This window comes from Vidua chalybeata, chromosome 21 (assembly GCF_026979565.1).
Source record: "Vidua chalybeata isolate OUT-0048 chromosome 21, bVidCha1 merged haplotype, whole genome shotgun sequence".
In the NCBI taxonomy this organism is placed as follows: Eukaryota; Metazoa; Chordata; class Aves; order Passeriformes; family Viduidae; genus Vidua; species Vidua chalybeata.
Window position 1 is genome coordinate 5,121,521 of NC_071550.1, and position 22,976 is coordinate 5,144,496.

At 42.5% G+C, this 22,976-nt stretch overlaps 1 protein-coding gene across 9 annotated transcripts in view; it reads left to right on the forward strand.

The window, feature by feature from the left end:
* FNBP1 (formin binding protein 1) overlaps positions 1-22,976 on the forward strand; it is an 89,598-nt gene that overhangs the window by 41,232 nt on the left and 25,390 nt on the right. For all 9 annotated transcript variants that reach the window (XM_053961972.1, XM_053961973.1, XM_053961981.1 and 6 more), the window contains 3 exons: positions 7,907-7,969; positions 8,783-8,887; positions 21,471-21,599. In XM_053961972.1, coding sequence (XP_053817947.1) covers positions 7,907-7,969; positions 8,783-8,887; positions 21,471-21,599 — 297 coding nt within the window. The remainder of the gene's footprint in view (positions 1-7,906; positions 7,970-8,782; positions 8,888-21,470; positions 21,600-22,976) is intronic.

Consider the following 22,976-nt stretch of genomic DNA (forward strand, 5'->3'; position numbering starts at 1 on the left):
AGGACTTTCTGTTTCTTGTAGGCTCTCAGGTGTTGATGAAAAGTAAATAATTGGAGGAATTCTGTCACGTTCACTCATTCTGAATAGTGCCCTGTTCTGCAAATAGTCCTGTGGTTTTCCAGAGGGTTTCTCCGGCGTGGAGCAGGCGTGAGGCAGAGTGGCAGCACACGGCGCTGTCAGGACCACAATGGATTTTTCCATGTTGCATTTTGGATGTGCCTCAAGGTCTGAGTGTGTTTGGAGCACAGCTGTGCTTTGTGCTGCAGGGGCACAGAGAGACATTGCTGCCTTCCAGAAGTGACAAACCAATGGCCAAGTGAAGGGTGGGAAAAGGAAAAGAGTGACAGTGACAGGAAATGATTTGCCAAACTTCAAACTTCAGCTTGATGCAATTTAAACCAAGCTTTCCCCAACTCGTGTTTTGTGACTAATCCACTTCCACTTCATTGCCCTATCAATGAAAGTCTTAATTTTAATCTAAGTGTAAAGGTGTTTATGTTGTGCTTGACAAATTCACCGCACAACAGTCCCACTCTAAATATTCATCATCTTTTTTGTGAGGTGTTTCAGCTGTATTTCGTTAAGTTAAATTGTACTAGTAGAGTGTTAAATGGTAATTACTAAAAAAATTTAAGAATGCAGAAAATTATTTAGGAAAGATCATAATAAATTCTGTGCTCTTGTGGAGTGTTTGTTGGTTTTCACCAAATTATGGGTCATAAATGCAATGGAGCTGTGTTAAATATTGGTGTGTTATCATGGAATTGTGCTGTGAAGGGCTGTTCCGTGAGGAGAAAAAGCAGGTGCTTATTATGGAAGTTTCCAAAGCATTTTTGTGTGGGAAACTAATACTAATATCCCATCCAGCTGAAAGGTATAATGTGACCTTTGGATTTAGCAGGACTCAAAGTTGAGACCACTGAACTTCATATCCTGCTTTTCCCAGTTTTGAATGGGTACATTGAACTATGAAATGATAGCCCAAATAAATCAGCTTCTGTTTACGACATGAAGAAGTCAGACTGGGAAAGCAAAATCTGTTTACTAACAAATGCAGTTGCATTTTCTGTGAATTAGCCTGAATACTGCTATGCACAGCAAGAGCCCTTTAGAGGGACAAGATGAGAGATGCCTCCTATGAACAGTAACATTTCCTGCTCAGTGCATGACTGAGAGATGCCTGAGGGTGAGGGGGTTGAAATTGGCCATGGATGTGTTTTTCCCTTTGTGTTCTGCCTGTACAGCCACAGAGATTGGCCTGAAAAGAAAGAGCAACAATAAAGCCAGATGAGTAGTGCACATGAGTTAACTGTGGAGAATGGTGTTCATCCAAGCCTGTGGTACATGTGGGCACGTTCAGCTGGCATTTTTGCTGCCATTTAATATTTTATATATCTGATGCAGGTCTTGGTACTTCCGTGTAGGTGAATGTGTGCATGAAGGGTATATGGAAACAGCTAAAAGTATTTCCTTGCATGTTGAGGCATTAGCTTGCACGTCTTCTAGTTTTTGTAGTCCAAGTCTTCCACAGGAATGTCAAAGACCATTTGAAATGGCATCTTTGAACTGTGGATCAGTGGAAGAAGAGCTTGGTGACAATGCTGGGAATGAGAAGAGGTGGAAGCTAGAGCAGCTTCCTCTAATTTCATTGAAGGATATAAAAGCACAAACAACTTTTCACACCATAGTTTTAGTAGTAATGATGAATCTCCATTGGAAAAGCCCTAGGTTTGCTTTTGTGGAGCACTTGGGCACAGGTGAGCTTTTAAGGACAAGATTAATCCCTAGGGATGGGTTGGAGGAGGGTACATGGTCTCCAAGCAGCCTGTGTGCTCACTGGTTCCAGGGCCTGCTGGCCTTGCTGCCCTGAAGGCAGATGGTTCAGCAGGACCTCTCCAGGAGCTGGCCAGTGCAGCAGAGTGCTCCTGAGGATCCCTTAGCTCTGCTGCCATGGAGCTGTACTGGAAGCTGCGGGATTGTCTCTGTGCCTGAGAAGAAGTTCTGAGTTCCAATTCCCAATATTAGGACTTTGTGTCATATGTAGCATGAAAATGACAAGTCACCATAAATATTACTGCCACAGTGTCTTTCAGGTTTGTGCCAATTGCCAGGGAGTCACAGAATGGTTTGGTTTGGAAGGGACCTTAAAGATGATCTCATTCCAACTCCCTGCCCAGGGCAGGGCCACCTTCCACTGGTCCAGGTTTCTCCAAACCCCATCCATCATTCTGTTGTTACAGCTCAGTAACAACAGGGGCAGCTACTTCAGGTTGTCATGTGCAGCTGATCTGGAATTTGAAGCCTGGGAAGCTTTGGTCCATAGTGCTTATTAAATGGAATTTCTTTGGAATGCACCACTCCAGGAGCAGATACTTCCATCAAATTAAGTTCAACCTTGAACAGATATTTGTATAACTTGTTCCAGGCTTGACCAAGTTGATAAGTACTTGTTGAGAATAATGTTCCTATGGGTATTGCAAAGGAGAATAGGGTTATGCCCTAATATTAACTAGCTGATGAATATGTGTTAAAATGGTCATGAATTTCATGTCAACATTCACAGGACTGCCTTATGCCCTTCTTACTACAGCTGAGAGAGATAAGACCTCAAGAACATATTGCTATTTTTGGAAACAAAGATTTCTTTGGAGGAGACTGTTTCCTGTCTTTGCAGCCAGGAAAAGAAAAACATTTGACAAGGCTTTTTGCAAATATTGCTGAGAAAATCGAGGAAAAAATAGTGTTCTCTTATTTCCGTCTCTGGTGTGCTTTAATCAGTAGCCATTATTTTAGAAATCACTTGTAACAAAAAATGGAGATAAGAGTTTGAATTGGAGGATGAAGTACTGTATTTATATTTATTATCAGTGTGAGCTGGGAGTACTTGTTACAGAAGCCAAAGGTAACTATTTTGTCAGTCTGTTTTATTATCTCACATGTAAATAGAAAAAAGAATGAAGCACCCATGCCTTAGGTATATTTTTTGAGAATTCTTGAAAAGGATGTTGTCAAATGAACCATATGCTATGGATATAAATTAAGACTGTTTTTATGATTATTTCTAATACAAACATATGTAGATGTACAAGTCTTTAGTTTAACCATGTAATCAACTCCTGTTTAAGAAAAACAAGGCTATCTTATTACAGCCTTTTTTAAAACGTTTCACAGGATCAGTTTAGACAGAGCCTAAGCAGCCCTGTTGTCATGCTGGTAATGTACATGTTTCAGGCAATTATTTAATTTAGAATTGCCCAGGAACTCCTCAGCAAAAGTACTGGAATGTGTTGTCCTTCATTAGATGCTTTTAGCAACATCTTTTCTCCCGCTCCTCTCAAAAGGTCAGGGAAAAAAAAGATAAGATGCATCTTCTAACAAGCTGTTGTTGTGTGCTGGATGAGCTCTGGGGCTGTGTAAACCCTCGTGCATACCAAGGAAGTTTTGCAAAAATATCCCGCTGCTCCTAATTGTGGCAGTGCTGGCAGGAACAGGCTCTGCATTGTGGGACCCTCGCTCGCTGCTCCCGGGGTTTTGATCAACACGAGTGAAATCTGAGCCCAACAAAAGTCAATGAGAGGTTTGTCTTTGATTGCACAGCAGCCAGGATTGCTCCCCAGCTGTTCCAGACACAGGCAGCATCCTAATGAGGAGAGCACACCGATCCCCGTGGCTGGATTTGCAAAGGGAAAAGCTCATTCCTTGAGCTGTGAGCTTTTTGAATATAACAAAAGCTTTTAAAAGTTGAGTTAATCCACAGTCCTCACATGAGTGACTTAATACTCTGATAAAAGTATCTGAAGTCTTAACAACTGGATTTTGGAATTCCAGGAAGAATTTCTTCATGGAAAGGGTTGGGTTGGGCAGTCCAGGGAGGTGGTGGAGTCACCATCCTTGGAAGTGTTTAAGGAAAGATTGCACGTGGCACTCAGATCTGGTTGAAATGGTGATGGTTGGTCATGAGTTGAACTCAGTCCTGAAGATCTTTTCCAAACTGATTCTGTGAACTCTCCTGAGATCACCTAAAACCTGCATTATTGTGTTAATCCTGTGAGCTGGAATGGATGGAGTTGTCCAGTCAAAACATGGCCATTGTGGATTGCTCAGAGCACCCTGGGACACGATGGCCTTTAACACAGGGAAAAAGAACACTTGTGGTCATGTATGGTTTGAGTTTGGGCAGTGCTGCTGTGTTTTAAACCATTTAGTTGGTTTAATAGTTCAATAAAATATTGTTCAGGGAAATCTTAAAGTTGGCACAGTGTTTGCCAGCCAAAGATTGCAAAATATAGACTTCAAGGTGATTTAGGGAGGTTGATTTAATAAACATTAATAACCCCAAACTTTTTACTTTACTGTGCTTCTAATGTGTTTTTAGAATGTTGTGGATATGGGTGAAAAGTCTGGAGGAAATCATGGCATGTGAGCCACCAGCACTGCTGCTAATGTCTCACTGCACACTTGAGGTGTGATTTATTAATTGAATATCTTGCTCATCTTCTGATTTTTTTTTTTTTAACAGCCTGATTGGGGCCATTCGTATGGACATTCAGTTTGGGAGAGGGGAAAAAGCAATATTGTATCAATTACTCTAAATTCAGCTGTGTGCTGCTGAAATGAATGTGACTAAGAGTGGTAGTTTGCCACAGGATTTTCTAAATCATTTGTCATGTTTCCATTTGCTAAATGTTCAGGTGTAGAACAACCAATTATTTAATTTGTTCAAAGACATTTATTTAAATTGGAACTTGTATTCCTTGTCAAGGAATAGTTGAGCTTAGAGTTATTTTTGCTGGGGTTTTGGAGGGGGGAAGAGGTGAAGGTAAAGGACATTTGCTGTTTAAGAGGATTGTAAAGGAAATGAGTTTGCAGAAGTTGAAGATAGTGCATGGTTTGAGGAAACTGGAGGCTTCCTGTATGACTTTAAGCAGATCATTTGACCATAGTACCTTGGCTTTTCTTACCCATAACATTGGGCCAGTGAAGAAATATAGATAACTGGGAGGTCTCACTTAGTTGCTGTATTTAAAAATGAATTTTTGGAAGGCAGAAATTACCATCTGAGGGCAAAGATTTGCAAAACCAGAAGTGCCTTCGCTCACAACAAGGGACAACGCAGCAAGAATTAAGGGTTATATAAGTATATTTAGGAATTGGTTGAACTGAAAAAAGGCAGTATTTCCCGGAACTCTTCAAGATGTGATGCACCTGTATTTATCACTACTTAATATTTCACTATTTAGTAATCTTCAGCAATGCCCATTTTACATCTCAGCATTCCATTTGTGCAGAAGAATTTCTTAAAAAAAAAAAGTATCAAAATGCCGCAAAATCTGAAGTGGATGCAGTCTCACTGTTCAGGCTCAGTGCTTCTTGTATGTACTTTGAGAAGCTTGTGCAGCTTGTTTTACAGAGAAGACAAATTTGGAAATAACAGGGATGGCTTGTTAAAATTATATTATTCAACTACAAAGGTTTAAAAATACATCTGATAGGCTTTTGTTTCCCAAGTTCATCCTTCAGCTCCTCTCTGCAATTGTTTCCTGTTAAACAAACCTGGCATGTTGTTTTCCTGAGGTTTATGGGTCATTGACAGTTTTGGGTTTCACACAGTCCAGCTGCTCCCAAATCAGGTCCCTTCCTACCCCAGCAGAGTGGGGAGCACACAAATGGGGGCTGGTGGAAGCAGGGAAGGCAACATGAAAACATCGGAGTTATTTTCCTTCCAGCTTCACTGCTAAGGCTTCCATGAATTTCATGCTTATTAGCAAAATGTTGAAAAATGTAGTGTTAAATTACAGTTGTTCCTTAGGACTGGTTTTGTTGCTCCTTGGGACTGTTTTCCTAAACTCTAATGACAAAAGGCTGAAAGGAGGAGCCCCTGGCAGGGAAGAGCAGCATCTGTCACACACGGAGTTGAAAGGACATGGGGATCTACAAAGGGAACTGAAATCAACTTGGAGCCTTTCCCTACCACCCAGCAGTTTTACAGTGATGTCAGGGGTTTTTTTAATGTCACAATGTGGTGAGACAGTGTTTGGAGAAGGTCTCTGCTGTCCCAGCAGTGCCAGGCTGTCACTGCTCCCCCTTCCATGGCCCAGTGGCCACACGTGCTCCCTCCTTGGAGGGCAGGAGCAGAGCCAAAGCTGAGCATGGCATGTGCCAGGATGGCAAACATTGCCACTGGGCCTCCCTTGTCTGCTTTAAGAATTCTCATGTGGAAATAAGCACCATCCAGAGACATAAAGCTGTAGAATGTCCCTGTGCTCAGTTCTAGGTGAGCATCCCTCCTTAGCAGACAGTGTTTGGCACTACAGATAGCATCCAGAGCACCCAGGGTAGCCCTGGTGTTGTTCTGTTCTTGCAGACATGTTGAACATTACTGTGATTTTTAAGGCTAAATGAGCCTATTGGACACAGTATGATAGAGAATTGCAGTTTTGGGGCTTTTTGCTGTCATGTCTGATGGAGCCAGAGTGGCAGCTCTGAAATGTCCCTCGCTCCCCTGACACAGGAAAATACCAGTTGCTGTAGTGGAAGATGCAGGCAACCAAGGAGCTGCCAATTGTGAAATGCTTGCAGGCATATTTTTCTAACTGTGGCATTTTGTGGCAGGTTAATGATCTGGAGTGTGAGGTTTTTTTTAACCCAACAAACTGTAGGTATCACGTTCCTTAAGATTTATCTAAAATCTGATTACACTTGGGCGTGAGAGCACATGAATTCTAGTGGGATTATCTGGCCTTTGTTTTTCAAGTTTACTTTGTGACACCATTCCTGTATTTGAGTTAAACTAATTGCCAGTAAATAATACAAAAGCAAGTCCTCTCTCTTCCTGTTTCAGTTTGTTTCATTATTTATTTTACAGGGGGTGTGTGGAGGGGAATAACCTGTTGTAGCAGTCAGCTGGGTCTGCATTCACATGCCAGTCCAGAGCTGGGTCACTGATTTATACAACGATCTGGAATGAATTGCTTCTCTTGAGGGAAAGCCAGGCATATGGAGAACAGCTTGCCCAGAGCAGCTGTGGCTGCCCCATCCCTGGAAGTGCCCAAGGCCAGGTTGGACAGGGCTTGGAGCACCCTGGGACAGTGGAAGGTGTCCCTGCCCATGGCAGGGGGTTGGAACAAAGTGTTCTTTGAGGTCCCTTCCCACCCAAGCCATTCTGTGATTCTGCAGAGGGTCAAACTGTAGTACAGATTAAATTCTTAGATAAAGAGCATTGTGTAAGGGCTAAGAACTGTTACTTAAACCCACTGCAATTAAGATTCTTGTTGCAAAAAGCACATCAGGAGGGGAGTTCCTTGTTTAGCTGACATCTCAATTTAAAACTCGTGTTGCACCTCACTCTGTGAACACACACACCCCCAGCGTGTGGCAGAGGAGGGATTCTGGAGGGACCCATGGCACCAAAAACCTCTTGAGAGGAAGGAGCAGCTGGCTTTGACACACAGCTAGTAACTAGGAAGAAGAGGGTTTTTTTTGTTGAGTCTGAATGAAAATCAGGACAAACATCAGTTGTTAAAATGTGCCAATCAAATGCATCTTGGTAAATTCATGTAGAGAGAAATTTTAATTCAGTCTGTCACCAAAGAAATACTCATCAGATAAAAGTGCCTCAGATCTCATGATACTGGAAACCAATAATTATGAGATACAGGGAACAATACAAGGTAGAATTGCTAAAGGGATTAATTAGCCTTAGTCGAACTAACCACTATAATTGATGCAAATATCCATCTGCAGCCTGCTGAGACATTAGATAGTCATCACACACCTGCTCAATTCACCAGCCTTGCAGAACACAGCTGTCAGAATGATTTCTGGTTGGGCTTTTTCTTGAGCATACTTGACTGTTTGTTCTTTTGTTGTTCAAAATGTTTTCTTTCTCTTTTCTTTTTCTAAACAGTACTTCCATGATGGCAGAAAGGCACAACAACACATTGAAACTTGCTGGAAACAACTTGAAGCAGTAAGTGGCAAATTCCTCAGATGTGACATTTAAGTTGTTTATATATTATTTTCAAAGAGATGGTTCTAAACGTTTTATTCGGAAAAAGAAAGGTATATGGATAAAAGTTGTAGAAATGTGACTTTTAAAACTCTGCTGTCTTAAATACACTCGCAGTCTTGAAAAAATCTGTTTTAACAGAACATTTGGCTTCTGTGGGCTCTTTGTCTACCATGAGCAGCATTTCATTTGATATGGCTTGAAAAGTGTGCTAAGCATTGCTGAAACTGCAGAGTCCCTAAGGGTCCTGTTCAGATATTCCACTGCAAGTTGAACAGCTTCATAATGTGTGAATAAATTGAACAGGAATATCTCCTGAGTCAGGTGCTGCTTCCCAAAAGTAAATATACATTGGAATTGTCATTCATGTGATGAATGCAAAGTGAGGCTGTAAGTACAGGAGAGGATAGAAAGGGGCTATAAATAACCTAAAGTTCTACTTGCAAATTTATAAATCTTAGTAACTCCCTCATTCATTTACAAAAATGAAGGGGTTAAATGTTGAAGAGAATGGTTCCATCTACAAGAGTGGAAGTGATGCTGAAAGGGAAAAATACTGACATATGAGCAGCCTGGATAATAGAACCAAAAATGTGCCTCTGGTAACTCCAGTTCTTGAAGTTTGTTAATATGGAAATGTATTCCAGTGTAAACAAGAGAGCCCTAAAATCCTTCAGTTGTTGCAACAGATTGTTTTAGTGGCAGGCATGAATTTTAGGTAGATTCTGGTATCTTTTGCTTCCCATAATGAAGGTTTCTGGTTTTTCTTGTCAGAGTAAAAGGCGGTTTGAACGTGATTGCAAAGAAGCTGATCGAGCACAGCAGTATTTTGAGAAAATGGATGCTGACATCAACGTGACAAAAGCAGATGTTGAAAAGGTGAGCTTGGAGGGTGGAGGCTGTTTGTAAACATTGATGTGATAGGTTTACTTCCTCAATCCTCCTGGTAGGATAAACCCTCTGAGGCTTAATGCCTTACTTGAGTCAGTCTGCTGGTTAATTAAAACCTGGGAGATCTCTGCAGACACCTTTATTTATATGAAAACTCTAAACAGATACAGTCAGTTTCTTTTAGTGGGTGATATCTGAGTTTAACAGAGCTGTTATGGCTCTAAAGGAGTTGATGCAAGCTCAGTTTTGACTAACACCCCAGGTTCTGTGACAGCCAGGCTTGTGAGGGCTCCCTGAGGGCTGCTTGCAGTTTCCACACATTTTCATTCCCTCTGTGATCCAGGTAGAACCAAACTTCCTGCCCTTTGAGCAGCTTCAAAGATTTCCCAATGTCATTGGATGCAATGAAGTATTACCAGAATTGTTTTCATAGTTGAAGGTTTAGAGCAGGACAGCTTTCCATGTGATGCAGGATCCTGGAATCCATGCTTGTCACAGATGGCACTAGGCTTTTATTTTCATTTCTCAGTTGGTGGCTGGTTGCAGGATCATTTGTGGCTTTTTTACAATGATCCCCACTCAGTGAAGCTTTTGAACTTATGCTTAATTTTAAACATCCAGTCCTGTTTCAGCACATCTGTCTGGAAATACTTTCTCTCTTTAGTTTGATTCAAAATTGGATGTGTGGAAGGATGCTTAAAGTTTAAATTTTACTGGTGCAAGTCAAATACCTCTAAATTAAGGAAGCAATGAAGAGGAAGAAAATGTTTTAAATAGCTTCTGGGTTTGGAGTTACACATTTGCTCAGAAGATGCACTAATGTAGATCAGAAACACCACATTACAATGTGTAAGGACAGTTTTGTCTTCCTTGAGTTTGAGTCAGACAGGCACAAAATAGCCAGAACATTTGAAAATGTTTATTTCTTGATGGAAAAAAAATAAAAAGAAAAGGCAACCAAAAGAGAAAGGAAAAAGTAAAAGCTGAAGCTTAAAATATGCCAAATGTTTTGTTGCATGGACAGGAAAGGAAAGTGAATTATAGGTAAGAAATCTTTCTAGTCTGAGGTCTCCTTGTAAAATGTAGGTTTTGCTTCTCAAGAGGTCTGCTTCATTCTATTCTAAGTTACTTCAGTCCTGTGAAGATATGAAATATAAATTTCCCTTTACATCTGTGGGATCTTGTGTTTCTGGTGTGCTGAGCCATCAGGATTTTGTGTGGCAGAGAGCATCAAGGATGCTCTTGGAAATGAGGACAGTAAATCATAAACAAGCTCAGAAAATTTCCCCCAAGTGCTATTGCATATCAAAGGACAAAACACCTCTGTGGTCTTGTAATTTGCTTGGCTCTTAGTTGCAAATTCACCATGTAGATTTGATCCTTTGTTGCCTTCTGGATTTGCCAGGGCACTTGACAGATGAATGCATGTACAGATTGTTAAAGATGTAGCACCACATGTGGGTTTTTCTAACAGAGAGGGATCATCTCTGCTTTATCTGTATAAAGTGATTTTAGAATACTTCTTTCATAGATAAAATTAGGGCTTGCCCTAGATTTTTTTTCCAAAGCTGAGGTCATGTCAAAGGGATACAAAGACATGACTTACTGTTAGAAATAGGGGACTGAAACTCCTGATTTCTACATCCCTTTCCAAGGCTGGCCTTTTCTGGTCAGAGTAAAACGTGGCCTATTGGTGATAGATCCATCTAAAAGTGTTAGGTAAATTCTGGGAAGCAATTTCCTACCCTGGTGCTCTTTCCCTTTCAAGTGAAGCAGAGAGGCTTCCCTTTTAAATTCCTCTAGCTTTTTATTGTGTGAATTTGTAAATTATTTATTGCAAAATGAGGCTCAGTGGTATCTTGAAAGAAAAATCTGTTAGTTATGCAAGTTGGCAGCTCTCAGGAGAAGGCATTACTCCACTTTCCAGGCAGTCAACAGAGTAGATGGGAGAAGGAAAAGGTTATCAAAATGAGTGGAATGTGAAATAATATTACTGAACAGAGAGAACAGTGTTTTCCAAGTGCATGTGTTAAACTGGGTTCATCCATGTCAGGCTGTGAATAATGCCCTTTCTTTGCTCCCCTCTGCCCGTGTGACTGGGAGGCTCTTGCATAACTCCCAGTGCAAAATGGGATATTGTTCCACCAGCACTGCTGCTCTCCCCAGCTCGCTCCAGGGGGATGCAGGAGCTGCTCAGCTCCAAATGAAGCAATAGGATGACTTCAACCTCCTCCTTCTACTGCAGCACTTCTGATTTCTCTTGCCCCTTATGGCTTGGCTGCTGCACTCCTACCCCCAGAAGCTCCCAGAAATCCACCTGGCCAGGAGAATGGGCAGTTTGGCTGTGTCAGAGCTCTTATCTTTGGCAGAACAAGGTGCTCCTCAAGCAGTGGGGCTGGTTGCCCTCATTTCTTTGGCTTGAGATTGATACCTTGGCTGCTTCAGCTTGTACCTGCCAATATGAGCAGACACAGGAGCTATTTTTTGCATCACACATGATAGAGTGGATGGCATTAATGAAATTAAAATTCTACAGTGATCACAATGGCACAGTCAGAAGAGAATACAGCTGCAATTTCCTAATGCTAAGCTGTGTGAGGTTCTGAAATGCTCACATCTCTTCATCTTTCAAAGCTTTGTAGCCTTTGACAACTGCAGCAGGAAATTCTGTGCCAGAGCTGCCATCTACCAGCACTTATCCCTTACCCAAGGTATTACAATTTGGGAGCATTAAGTAACCAGAAAAGTGGCAGAGAAGCAGAATAAGAGTCACTTTCCTCCTTATTTCTCCAGGACTGCTTGGCAAAGGGCCTAAAGGCAGGGCTGGATGTGGAGCCTGGGCATCATGTACCCAGGTCCACATTCCTTCTGTAGGACCAGGTATGTGGGGGGCATGTCCCTTCTCTGCCCCTTCTGTGGCCAGCATGGGCTCCATCACCTTGCCAGGCAGCAGCCTGATAGCTGATCTTGGAGGGAGGAGTGTTTGGCTTTGTTTCCTCTCAGCTCCTTTTTTGTTAGTAGGAACATGGAGCAGAAGCTGTGCTCAGTCTCTGCAATGATCACAGTGTGCAGGAACAGAGGGAGAGTGGAGCAGGACACCTGAGCTTCCTTCCCTCTTTTCTTTGAGTCTCTAAACCCCCAGCAGCCAAAGCTTGCAGAGATGTTTGTGTCAACACAAAATGCAGTGTAGCAAAGTCAGGGCAGGAAGCTCACAGTCTGTGAAAATATCCTTATAAACTAAATAAATGCTGCAACTTGCTGATGCTGCTTCCAGGAAGCCTTGTAGGTATCACTGAAAGCTTTATTTCACTTGGATCACAGTGGGTTGTGTGCTTTAAAGCACTTCTCTTTCAAAAACCACAGAGGAGCTGCTTCAATTTTTTGACCATTTGGGGAAATGGTCTCTGTCGCCAGCACGGAGCCACTGTACATATAAGGCAGAGCTCTATTGTTTCTGCCTTCTCTTCAGAGCTGCAATCACTAAAAAGCTGACATCTTTATGGGATAATGTGGTAGCCAGTGGTGCCTTTGCAGACTTCTTGTAATAAAATTAAAAAATCAACTGGCTTTTCTAAGGGTTTCTTTTCCAGGTAGGCATTTCAGAGTCTGATTTTAAATAGGAAGTGGCTGAGGCCAAGCATGGGAAGGATTTGCCTCTTGATTTGCTCAGCATTTGTGGTGGGGAGAGTGGTTTGAAGTACTTGGTGTCAGGCAGGGTCTGTCCTTTGGCTGAAGAGAAACATGGTCAAATGTTGACCTTAGGCAATAATCTGAGATACTTAGGAATTTTAGATGTATTTGCCTTTGGTTTTGAAGTGGAGAAACCACTTTTTGGAGGGAACTGGGAGTGATCTCCAGTTTACTGAAATCTCTCTGAACTTTCCCTTATGCTCTGCAGGTTTCAGGTTATGTCTGCAATATCCAAGATGTTTTGGAGACCCAGAATAGCTTCAGATTTGCATGAAGCCTTAAAATAGAATATCACCATGATAGTAGTTTTCTAGTCTGTAAATATAACTGTGGGGAGATACTGAGGTTTCATGTTTGAAGTTTCATTTTCTCTTTTCTCGTGCCACGTTACCTGGGTGCTGAATTTCTGCACAAAGCACAGAGTCTGTCCCCCTCCTTACCCTCAGGAGACACACTTCAGCATGGCTTGGGGTAGGTGAATCACAGGCAAAGTCTGACAGAATGTAGGTGTAGAAATCCTGCTAATTGGAACCTGGGATTAGCTGATCTTCCTGTGTGCTCAGCAGTGCTCTCAGGTGGGAACTGCATTTCCAGCCTCTGGGCTGCCGTGCTCTGGGACACAAATCCCTCCACTGGGAAATCACACATCCTTACCATGAGGGGTGTAAGAAGCTGTTCTGGGCTCTGGAGACATCTCAGGTGGGTGTTTCAGCAGTCAGGTCACAGTGAAGCCAGATGCAGTCACTGACACCCCCAGACTAAACTGGAGGAGCTCCAGCTCAGGGCTCTGCTGTTGCCACATCCCCCTGAGGTTTAGTCAGCAAAGTCTTTCAGCAGTGAACTTCACCCTGACCCCAGGCTGTGGGTATCTGCCTTCTGCAGACTGTAACTATTTAATAGACCTAATTTTTCAGGAGATGCCAAGTCATCTGCTCTGTGATGGTGGAGTTTGTATCCCTTCCCTCTCCTGTCCACATCAAGGCACCCACTGGCTCCATGAGTGTACCAGCACTGTAGGAAATGCAGTGCCATGCAAAGGTGCTTTTGCAAGGTGAAGAAGACTTACAGTGCTTGTGTTATTAACTCTGCACTGAGTGGTCCCAGAGGCTTTGCTTTTCCCATTCTTTGCTGTGAATTTGTAGAGATACAGCAGCAGCATCAAGGTGAAATATGCAGGTGAGGAGGGCCTGACCTGTGCATTTCTTGTTGGAGAATTTGACACTGCAAAAGATTTTCCCTGTGTGGTGGTGAGTTTTTTGTATGTTGAGTACGCAGCTGCTTCGTTTTTTGCTCCACAAATGGAACTGGCTACATTTCTGTGTCTTTGCTTGTGATGTGTGTCAGATTTCTCATCAATTCAAATGCTGGGTAATGTGATTTAATGTTATTTCTCTGGGTTATGCAGACCCCTGTCTCCTTCCTGAGCTGCTTCCTTCCTGAAGGATGATGCAGTGTGTGAACTCAGGGAGTCCCTCAGGAGAGCAATTTGCATTTCTGGAAGAGTAAACCTTGTTTACAACCTGCCATCCCTGCCTCTCTGTGCAGAGCAGCTGTTTCCCTTTTGGAATCATGACTAATTTAAGAGGGTCGATTTCTACTCAATAGAGAGTTAATGACTCCAGCAGGAGTGTCTGGGGAACTTAATAAATCTCCATATGTACCCTATACACACCCTGTGCTTGGTGATAGGAGATCAAAGAGCCAGTTTTAGTGTAAGGCAAGGAAATCCAACTGAACTTAAATTTCCTTTTAGCAGTGCTCCCCTGCAGCAATGCTCTACGTGGCAATTTGACTGAGTTTTGTAACAATACCACTCTTTTGGGAGGTGATTGCTGGAGAGAGGGAAAAGGAGTGTGAAGGGGAGGCTTAAGAATATCTTCTGAATTAAACGACTGCAGTTTGAATCACCAGTGCAATAGAACTGGTGTTCTAAGCTAATGCAAAGCAATTATTTCATGCTGTACAGTTGGAAAGCTTCTTTATAGTCATTCTTTTTCTGTCAAAACATTGGAATAAATCTTTTCACCTGCGTGAGAAGGCCTCAGAATTTAGCTGAAGTCGTTTGTAAGCTGTTCAGTTTCAGTGAATCATAGAATACCAGGTTGGAAGGGAATTGAAGGATTGTCTGGCCCACTGTTCCTTGGCAAAAACACAGTCTAGACAAGATGGCCCAGAACCCTTTTCAGCTGAATTGTGCCCCATGTTGGGGATTCCACCATTTCCTTGGGGAGATTATTCCAATGGCTCATTGTTCTTACTGTGAAAAATTGTCCCCTGGTGCCCAATTGGGATCTCCTCAGGGGTGACTTGTACCCATTGCCCTTTGTCTTTTCACGTGACTTCTTGTACAGTGTCCATCTTCTCTGTAGTCACCCTTCAAACCCTGGGACACAGGGACAAAGTACCCTAAGCCTTCATTCTCCAGGTCTCTCAGCCTTTCTTCACATGACAGCTTCCCTGTGCTGGATCATCTTTGTGGCCTTTCTGGACCTCCTCCAGTCTGTCCAGGTATTCCTTTTTGTACAGTGGGGACCACTGAACACAATACTCCAGGCGTGGCCTGACAAATGCTGAGTAGAGGGGCCAATGATTTTATCTCTAATGGGAAAGCCTTTGTTGCTGCAGCTCAGCATCATCCTGGTCACTCAGACTAATTCACCTTCCTGAGAGACAAAGCTGTGTATTTTACCCTTAAAACTGATCTTCAAGGCTACAAAAGTTGTCCTGGTAACTTTTTCAACCCTGACTGTCCCTTCTGTGTTGGCTGTGTTTGTAAATTCTTTCTTGGAGAGAGAGGAGTAGAACCGTGCCCAGTATTCCAAGTATGAGCTAAGAATCTATTACCCAGTCCTGAAATTTCCATTATTTATATTCAAGAAATAATTTCCATTATTTATATTCAATACCCAGATTTATACATGGCAGAGTTTAATTGCTTATGTAGTACAACTAAACAGACCTCCAGAAATCATTTAAACATTGTCAGCCAGTGCTCCAAATACATCTTTTCTTGTTATCTCCTCCATCAAACCCACATAACCTTGCATCCACAGGGATTATCCTTCTTTTATAATGAATTAGACTTGCCAGATATCCTCATGGAACTGCATTTCTCCGAGCTGTGTGGAAAACTCCTGGGTGTTTGCAGGGATTCACAGTTCAGTCATCCAGAGAGTTTGGTTATTTAGTATTCATGACATGAGAATGGCAGTGCAAGGAGACAAATTTTTGGGTCTGAGGCACAGTTATTCCCCAGGGCCTTGGAGCAGTGTGCTGAGAGGTGCTGTTCTGCTGTTCTTCTTAATTAATTTAGTCCATCTCTGTTGTTAGAGCTTAAGCAGGACTGTGTTGTTTGGAGAGATCTTTTGTTTAGTGTGAGTTTCTGAATTCTGGCAGAATTGTGTGCAGTGAGACTGCACTAGATAACAATTCCTGAGATGTGGTGAGGAAGATTTTCCATCCTCTGTCAGTGGTTTGCTCATTTGTATATTATATTCAGCCAAAGGATTTCAGGGATCCACAGAGTCTCAGATTTTTCCTCCACCTCTTCAAATGTTAAAAGAAAGGATTTTTTCTTTTTGTTTCTTTCCCTGCTGTTATTTTGCACCCCCATTCTGCTTTTTGCTCTTTTTTCTTTTGGGAAAGCAAATTTCAAATCCTTTCTCTTCTTGCCAGTTCAAAGAGACCCAACTGGTTACTGTAAAATAGTAAAGAGTGGAGCTTGATTTGGAGGCTATGTAAATCCAAGCCTGGAGCCTTGGCTCTGTTGTGGAGTCTGTGGCAGGATGCCCACTGTTAATAATGACCCTGCCCACGCTGCCAGTGCTGCTGCTCCGGGTGCCCGCTGCTCGCAGGGCAGCCGTGGAGGGAGGGCAGAGCCTGGAGCTGAAAAATCTGTGAGCAATAGAAAGCATTCCTGCAACTGGGGAAGTGTTTCTGAGTCTGCCTTTATCATTAAGCTATTTTAAAGGGATTGGGTAGTTGAGGGGAGGGGGCAGGGACTTTTTTTTTTTCTTTTTTTTTTTTTTTTTGTGTTTGCAATTTAGTCTGATCTTGGATTTGCCAAAGACAGATCTGTTTGGGCAGGCAGTGGCCTGGCAGTGAATGCATCTCACATGCTGTCTGAGTTTGAAAGAAAAGAGGGGGTGCAGAATGGGAGAAAAGAAAGAAGAAACAAAGTGACACCAAAGTTTTGACTGGAAACTCTGCCATTCTGGACAAGAGCAACTGCTGAGGAGTTGAACTGTTCCACTTAGTGTGGACCAGCTGAATAACAGCCAAAGTTTTTTTCTGCCCTTTTCAGTTATTCATATCACTCCCACCATAACAGCCCTGAGGAGCTGCATTTTTTGTCTGTGTAAACCCAGAAGACAGTGTGTCTATTGACCCTTCTGCTGTTTCTGGAATGTGTCTCAGAAAATTGTTCTCAGCAAAATATCCTCATTCTTTTCTGTATTGGAGACCAAAATGGCAGAAGATATACTTGGTTTTTAAAAATTTCTCCTACACTTCATCACAAGTTGCATTTCCTATCAAAGGAGGCCTGGGGGAGAAGGTAAATGGAACAATATAAATAAAAGTATTTAATTCTCTCAGAGCCTTCATGTAAAGTGTAGCAGTTTGCAAAAGTTTTCTTACACTTTCAGGGTTGACAGTGCCCATCATAAAGTGTCCAAATTCTCTTTCTCTGTTCAATTTTCTTGTTCAAAGGCATAAAGTATTAGGACTGATTTAATTCAGACCACTATATAAAGCTCTACCAGTGCTGCATGTTTGCAAGGATTATGGATAAGTTCCCTTGTCTGTCATTCTTTGGTCTCATTCTGCTGTGCACTGATTGCTGAAGTTGCATCTTATTGATGAACTGCAGGTGGTTTCAAGCAGGTGATAAGAAGGCTCACACTAAATATATCTCTCTAACATGAGTTTCAAAGGTTTACAGGGTTAACTTTCTTCTAACTTCTTATTTTAAAAGGGAAAGAAATACTCCCATAAATACTTAAGTCAGATTTCAGTGCATCAGTGTCCTACCCTGGCATCTCTGAGCTCCTGGTAGACTCATCTATCTGAACTAACTCGTGTTATTTGGCAGTCTGGTTTCTGTAACTCAGTTGTTAAGAAAATCTGCAGGAAATGTAGTTAAAATAATTTTGAGAGAACAATGTTTGTGCTCTTCCCACTACCTTAAGAAATAGATGCCACAGTGTTTGCTGACAGCTCATATGGCCATTGAATTTTGGGATTTTCACCTAAGTGTGTGCTGCTGAGGCCTGATTTTTTTAAAGACTATTTTTAAAGTACTGAAGACAGCCACAGAAATCAGCACTTTGCAAGTTAATCTACTCTGCAGTTAGCTACTGTTGTGCATTCTTGCCCATCAAGCAGCAAGGCTGTCTAAACAAAGGGAAAAAGATTGGGCTGGGTTCTATTTAATGGCACTTCTGCATAGATTCTGAGAGAGGAGGTCACCTAGAATAAGCCTTACCTGCTGCAGGTGAGCTGTTACCTGGCTCAGTCTATCAGAGCTGCTCTCCTTTCCCTCGAGTGTTCTCTCAGAACTGCAGAAACACTCCCCTGGTGTGGCTGCTCAGGTCTGATTGCAGGTGCAGGGGGAGCCCAAGGCTTACCTGTCTGCTCCCTGCAAGGCTGGAGGTGCTGCAGGCCCTGGGCTGTCGTTCATTTTGGGGAGCACTTTTCTGGATGAGACCAGCATTGACATTTGTGACCTTTTGGTTTTGGTGCTGCCACATGAGTTCAGACAAGAGCTGCCTTAACAAACCCAGACTTCAGGGAGGAAGCAATGCCTATATCCACTGTGCACATTTATTTTGGGGCAAAAAACTGTTACAAAAGTATGTTTGGGGTGGGAGATGTGTGGGATCTGTGCATCTTTTGCAGTGCCAGGCGTTTGGAAGCAGAATACTGCTGTTCTCCCCACAAACCCCTCAGGTGTTCATACCCTTTTTGCTTTTCTACAGTGCTGAAAGGTGACCTCATTCTTTTTCCCTTTGAAGAGGGGAGTTTTTGCTGCATACAGAGTCCCTGGCCCTGACATCTCTTACAACTGAGCAATCTGTCAGGCTGTAGAGGTGGATTGTGTTTCACATATGGGGCTGGAAACTGAGCTCCTGCTCACTCATCCCCGCCCAGTTAAAGGAGAGAATGTGTTGACTGAAAGCTGCATCCCAGTATTGTTCTCTATCTGAAGTCATCGTCTGGTTTTCCAGACCCCAATTATTCCAAAGCCTTTCCTCCTGGAAATCCTGTTCAGAGCAAATCTTTTAGCATTAACTGTAAGAAGCCCCCAAAAAACCTTCTCTGAAGCCGTTTGCATGCACAAGTGAGCAGCAAAGAAGCAAAACTTCATTTTCTGTGAAGCCCAGCTATAAATTACTCCTGAAATAGCTTCTGTGACTCTCTGCAGTTCTGGGCTACTGCATCCATTACTCTGAATGTGAAACTTACCATCATTGACTCGTTCTTATCACTCTGTGCTTCAACAGAGTGCAGGAGTCTCACTAGAAGGTACAATTCTGTTAATATTGGATGTGATGATGTTAGAGGAAGTGACATACTGAAATGAAGTAATGAAAAATTCTAGATTTAAAAAAAATATATTTATTTTCAGATCCAAATACCTCATTGGAAAGATATTTAAACAGTTTGAAGCTTGCCAAATGCATTAAATGGCCAAGAGAAACAAAGCATCACTAGGGCTCTTATACAAAAAGTTCTGGTTTTGGAATGCACCCAATTTTATTTACTCATCTGCTGCCCCCTCTTCTTTGGGGCCAGTTAAGATAATTTTGGAAACTGAGTGTCTACTCTTGTATACATTTAGCTCAGAGTTACTTTGTCATATCCAGCCAATGAGTTTGCTCATGAAAATGAACTCTGATGCTTTAATGCTTGCTGGGTCTGCCTGGAAATGTGTAATAATGGATTTCTTGTTTTTCTGCTTCAACAATAGAGTCAAGGGACAAATTCCTGAGTTGCATTATTTAAAATTATTTTTAAAAAAAGAAAGGGAGAGACAGCTGTATGAGTGGGAGTGGGGCTGGTGTAAAGTCAGCTCAGACAATGGGTTCCTCTTAGGTAGATGAGGAGAATGGGCCTCACAAATGGATATTGATCTGCAGCAGCTGGGATGTGAGGAAGGGGTTGGGAGATGAGTGTGAACCACTCTTACAGCTGCTGCCTTTCCATGGCTGACTTTGTTTTCCTGATAAAATTGTATTTGTGGCACGAGGATATATTGTTCTCCACTTGTATTTAATGTAGCTGCATGTGAGCGTGGGGATGGTAAAGTTTAATAAACTTTATAGCACTTGGGCAGGGAAATGATTGATGTGGCTTCTTGGAATTTGATTGCAGGAGGTGAATTTTCTGGAATTAGGCACTCCTCCTTTGCAGGAGTTAGTGGACAGTTAAAACTCCTGGGAACGAGCAAAGTTGAATATATGTCTTTTATTGGATTCGCTTATTTGGTTATAGTCACATTCTTCTCCATTTGATGCTACTGTTTCATATCCTGCGATGCACTTGGTGCCCAGTATCTCCTCATTTTGCTTGAATTATTTCTGTAGAAAGAATGTGAAGGGGATCTGTGAAATTCCTACAATCGACTGCAGAAGCAATATCTGAATTGAGGTGAAATAAATTATTAGGTGAGATGTGCAAACTCTCCAAATGTGCAGGAAGGCTACTTCTTTACAAATTGAGATTTGAAACCTCCTGGCAGAATTTGTTACCTTCCAGTTATGATTACAAAAACGTTCCATGATTTGGTATTCCATGGATTTCTTGTCAGGAAACTATTGTCTGCTTGGAACAGTTCAAAGAATAACCCCGTTCTGAACTGGTTTTAATGGGAGCCCACTTAAAATATGCTAAAATTCTTTGTTGTGTTGTGTCCCCTGAAACATGGTTTTTAAAGCAGCATTTCTCTGCCTTGTCTGAAGGAATTATTCAGAAATTCTGCAGCAGAGTTCTAGCCAGGGAGGGGGAGCTTCAGTGTGGGGAAGGCATAGGGAATTTTGGAAGAGAAGAGAAGGAAGAGCTGCTCTGTGAAGGCCAAAGGCAGGGAATGAAAAGGCACCTGAACCAGACAGATGGGAGAGGCAATAAGGGAAGAATATTGGGCAGTGAAACACATAACAGAAGGCCTTGGGAACAGAGCTGTAAGGGGAGGAATCTGAAAACCTGAAAGGGTCACTTGGGGACAGATTATTCTAGGGAAAGAAGTGAGATTAATTGCCCAGTGCTCCGCTATGTTGGGTAGCAAAGCAAATCATCTGTGTGGGTAAAAATAGGAAGGGAGGCATCTCAGCTGCTGCTCAGGCTCCTCTTTCCTTGTGTGCTTCATGCCAGGGCTGTGTGAGGAGTGTGGAGAAAGGGCTCTGCAGGGCACACAGAGTTAAGAGGTTTTGTCATGATTAGGTTGGCTAAAATGAGACAAAACTGTTGGGTTTTTTCTCACTTCCCTTTCCCCAGAAAACACTGCTCACCAACAGGGAAGCAGCTCATCAGAGGAAAGCATCAGGTGACATCCACCAGGGTACAAGGGGAGCAAGAATTGAGTCCATGAATGTGCTGGGAAGGTGCCTGTCCCATGGGCAGGTGGAGGGGCCAACTTGTTTTGGTGTTTTGACATGGAGTTCAAACAGAGGTTGTTCATGGAATGCAAAATGGTTCACGAAATAGCACATTGTAACCCCAGAAAGGAACAGCAGCATTGTCCACACTGCAGCTGGAATGTTTCACAGAAGAGGTGTAAATCAAAAGCTGCTGTTCAGAGTCTCATAATGTTCCTGGATAGTAAGATGAGGAGTACCACAATGCAATTGCTTTCCATGTAGCCTAAATTATAAATTTCTTTCAGGCAAGACAGCAAGCCCAGCTAAGACATCAGATGGCAGAGGACAGCAAAGCTGAATATTCTTCCACCCTACAGAAGTTCAACAGTGAGCAGCATGAGCATTACTACACACACATACCAAACATCTTCCAGGTAAGGGTCACTGGCAAGGCTCTGGAGTAGCCCATAATCCTGTGACAAAAATATATTGCACGTCACCTCAATTCTGTGACCCTGACTTATAATTTTTGCTGATTTTTTTTTGGTCATTCTTAGCAAATTTTACATGCAATCTGCCACCCTGAGAGATGGTAGGATAAATTATCCCTTTTCCTTAAATTAGATATAAAGGGATCCATAACACACAAGGAAGGTGACATTGAAGTGTCGTGACAGATGACGACAGCCTTTGGAATCCTCACAATCTTTCTCTGTTCAGCTCCTGTGTGTGTGCAGCTGGGGATGAGGGAGAGCATCACTGGCATTGTTGGGGCAGGAGGCAGCTGGGCATTGCTGCATCTGTAAAGTCCAGCAACCCTTTATAGCCTGTGTTCACATCAGGCTGCACACATGGTTAAATGTGAACCACAATACTTCTGCAGCAGTGAGTCCAAAGGGTTTTAAGCAAGCTACTGATTGTGTCTTAGGGTGCCTAAGGACAGGCTGCAGAGGAAGAATAAAGAAGCCATCAGATTCATTCTGAGTGAAGATCTGAGTTTGTGCTTGAATGAATGAATTGAGGGTAATGTAGTAGAACAGAACTTCTAAATGACTGTTCCCTTGTAATGGGTCATGAGCAGCAGAAGTGGAAAATACAACCTTTTCAAGGGAGGACCTGTCACATGCTTGTCACCAGATGAGCAGCAGCTGATATTTGCATGGCAAACACTCACTTCTTACCCACTGCTGAAACTTGTGAGCTAAATGGACACCTCTTCTTCTGCCTCATGGTATTTCAAACCAATGCCTTGAGATAAGCTGTTCCTGAAATCAAGCAAATGGCTGGAGCTGATCTGAGCTGTAGGTGAGCATGGTAAAGTCCTGCAGATGTGCCCTCTTCCCTGTCAGTGCACCAGTGAGCTCCGGGGCTTGCTTCCAGATGTTGAAATAAGTTCTTTTGTAAGGAATTGATGTTGCTTGTGGATCAGTCAAGGCAAAGGGGATTTTTTAATTGACTGCTCCTGCAGCCCAGTGTGAAACAGGCTGCTCCTGTTCATGCCCTTCTGTATGCTGCTATTATTTGTCATAATGGAATTATGCCACGTTCAGTTTCCCTCCATGATGAAGGAGAAGCCCCTGGAAGAGATGCTGGGGATCCTGGAACTGAATCCACTGAGCAGTGAGGAGCTGTGCTGTGAACAACATGTGATGTTTTTATTGTACATGAATACATCAGTACATGATGTATTGTGGACAAAACATGATGTACAGGACTCCCTGAACACCAAAAATTACCTTCTAGGGAAAAGAAGGGGAGACATCAAGATCTTTGTTTCCTTGGATTCTACAGTGAAATGAAAATGAGGTTGT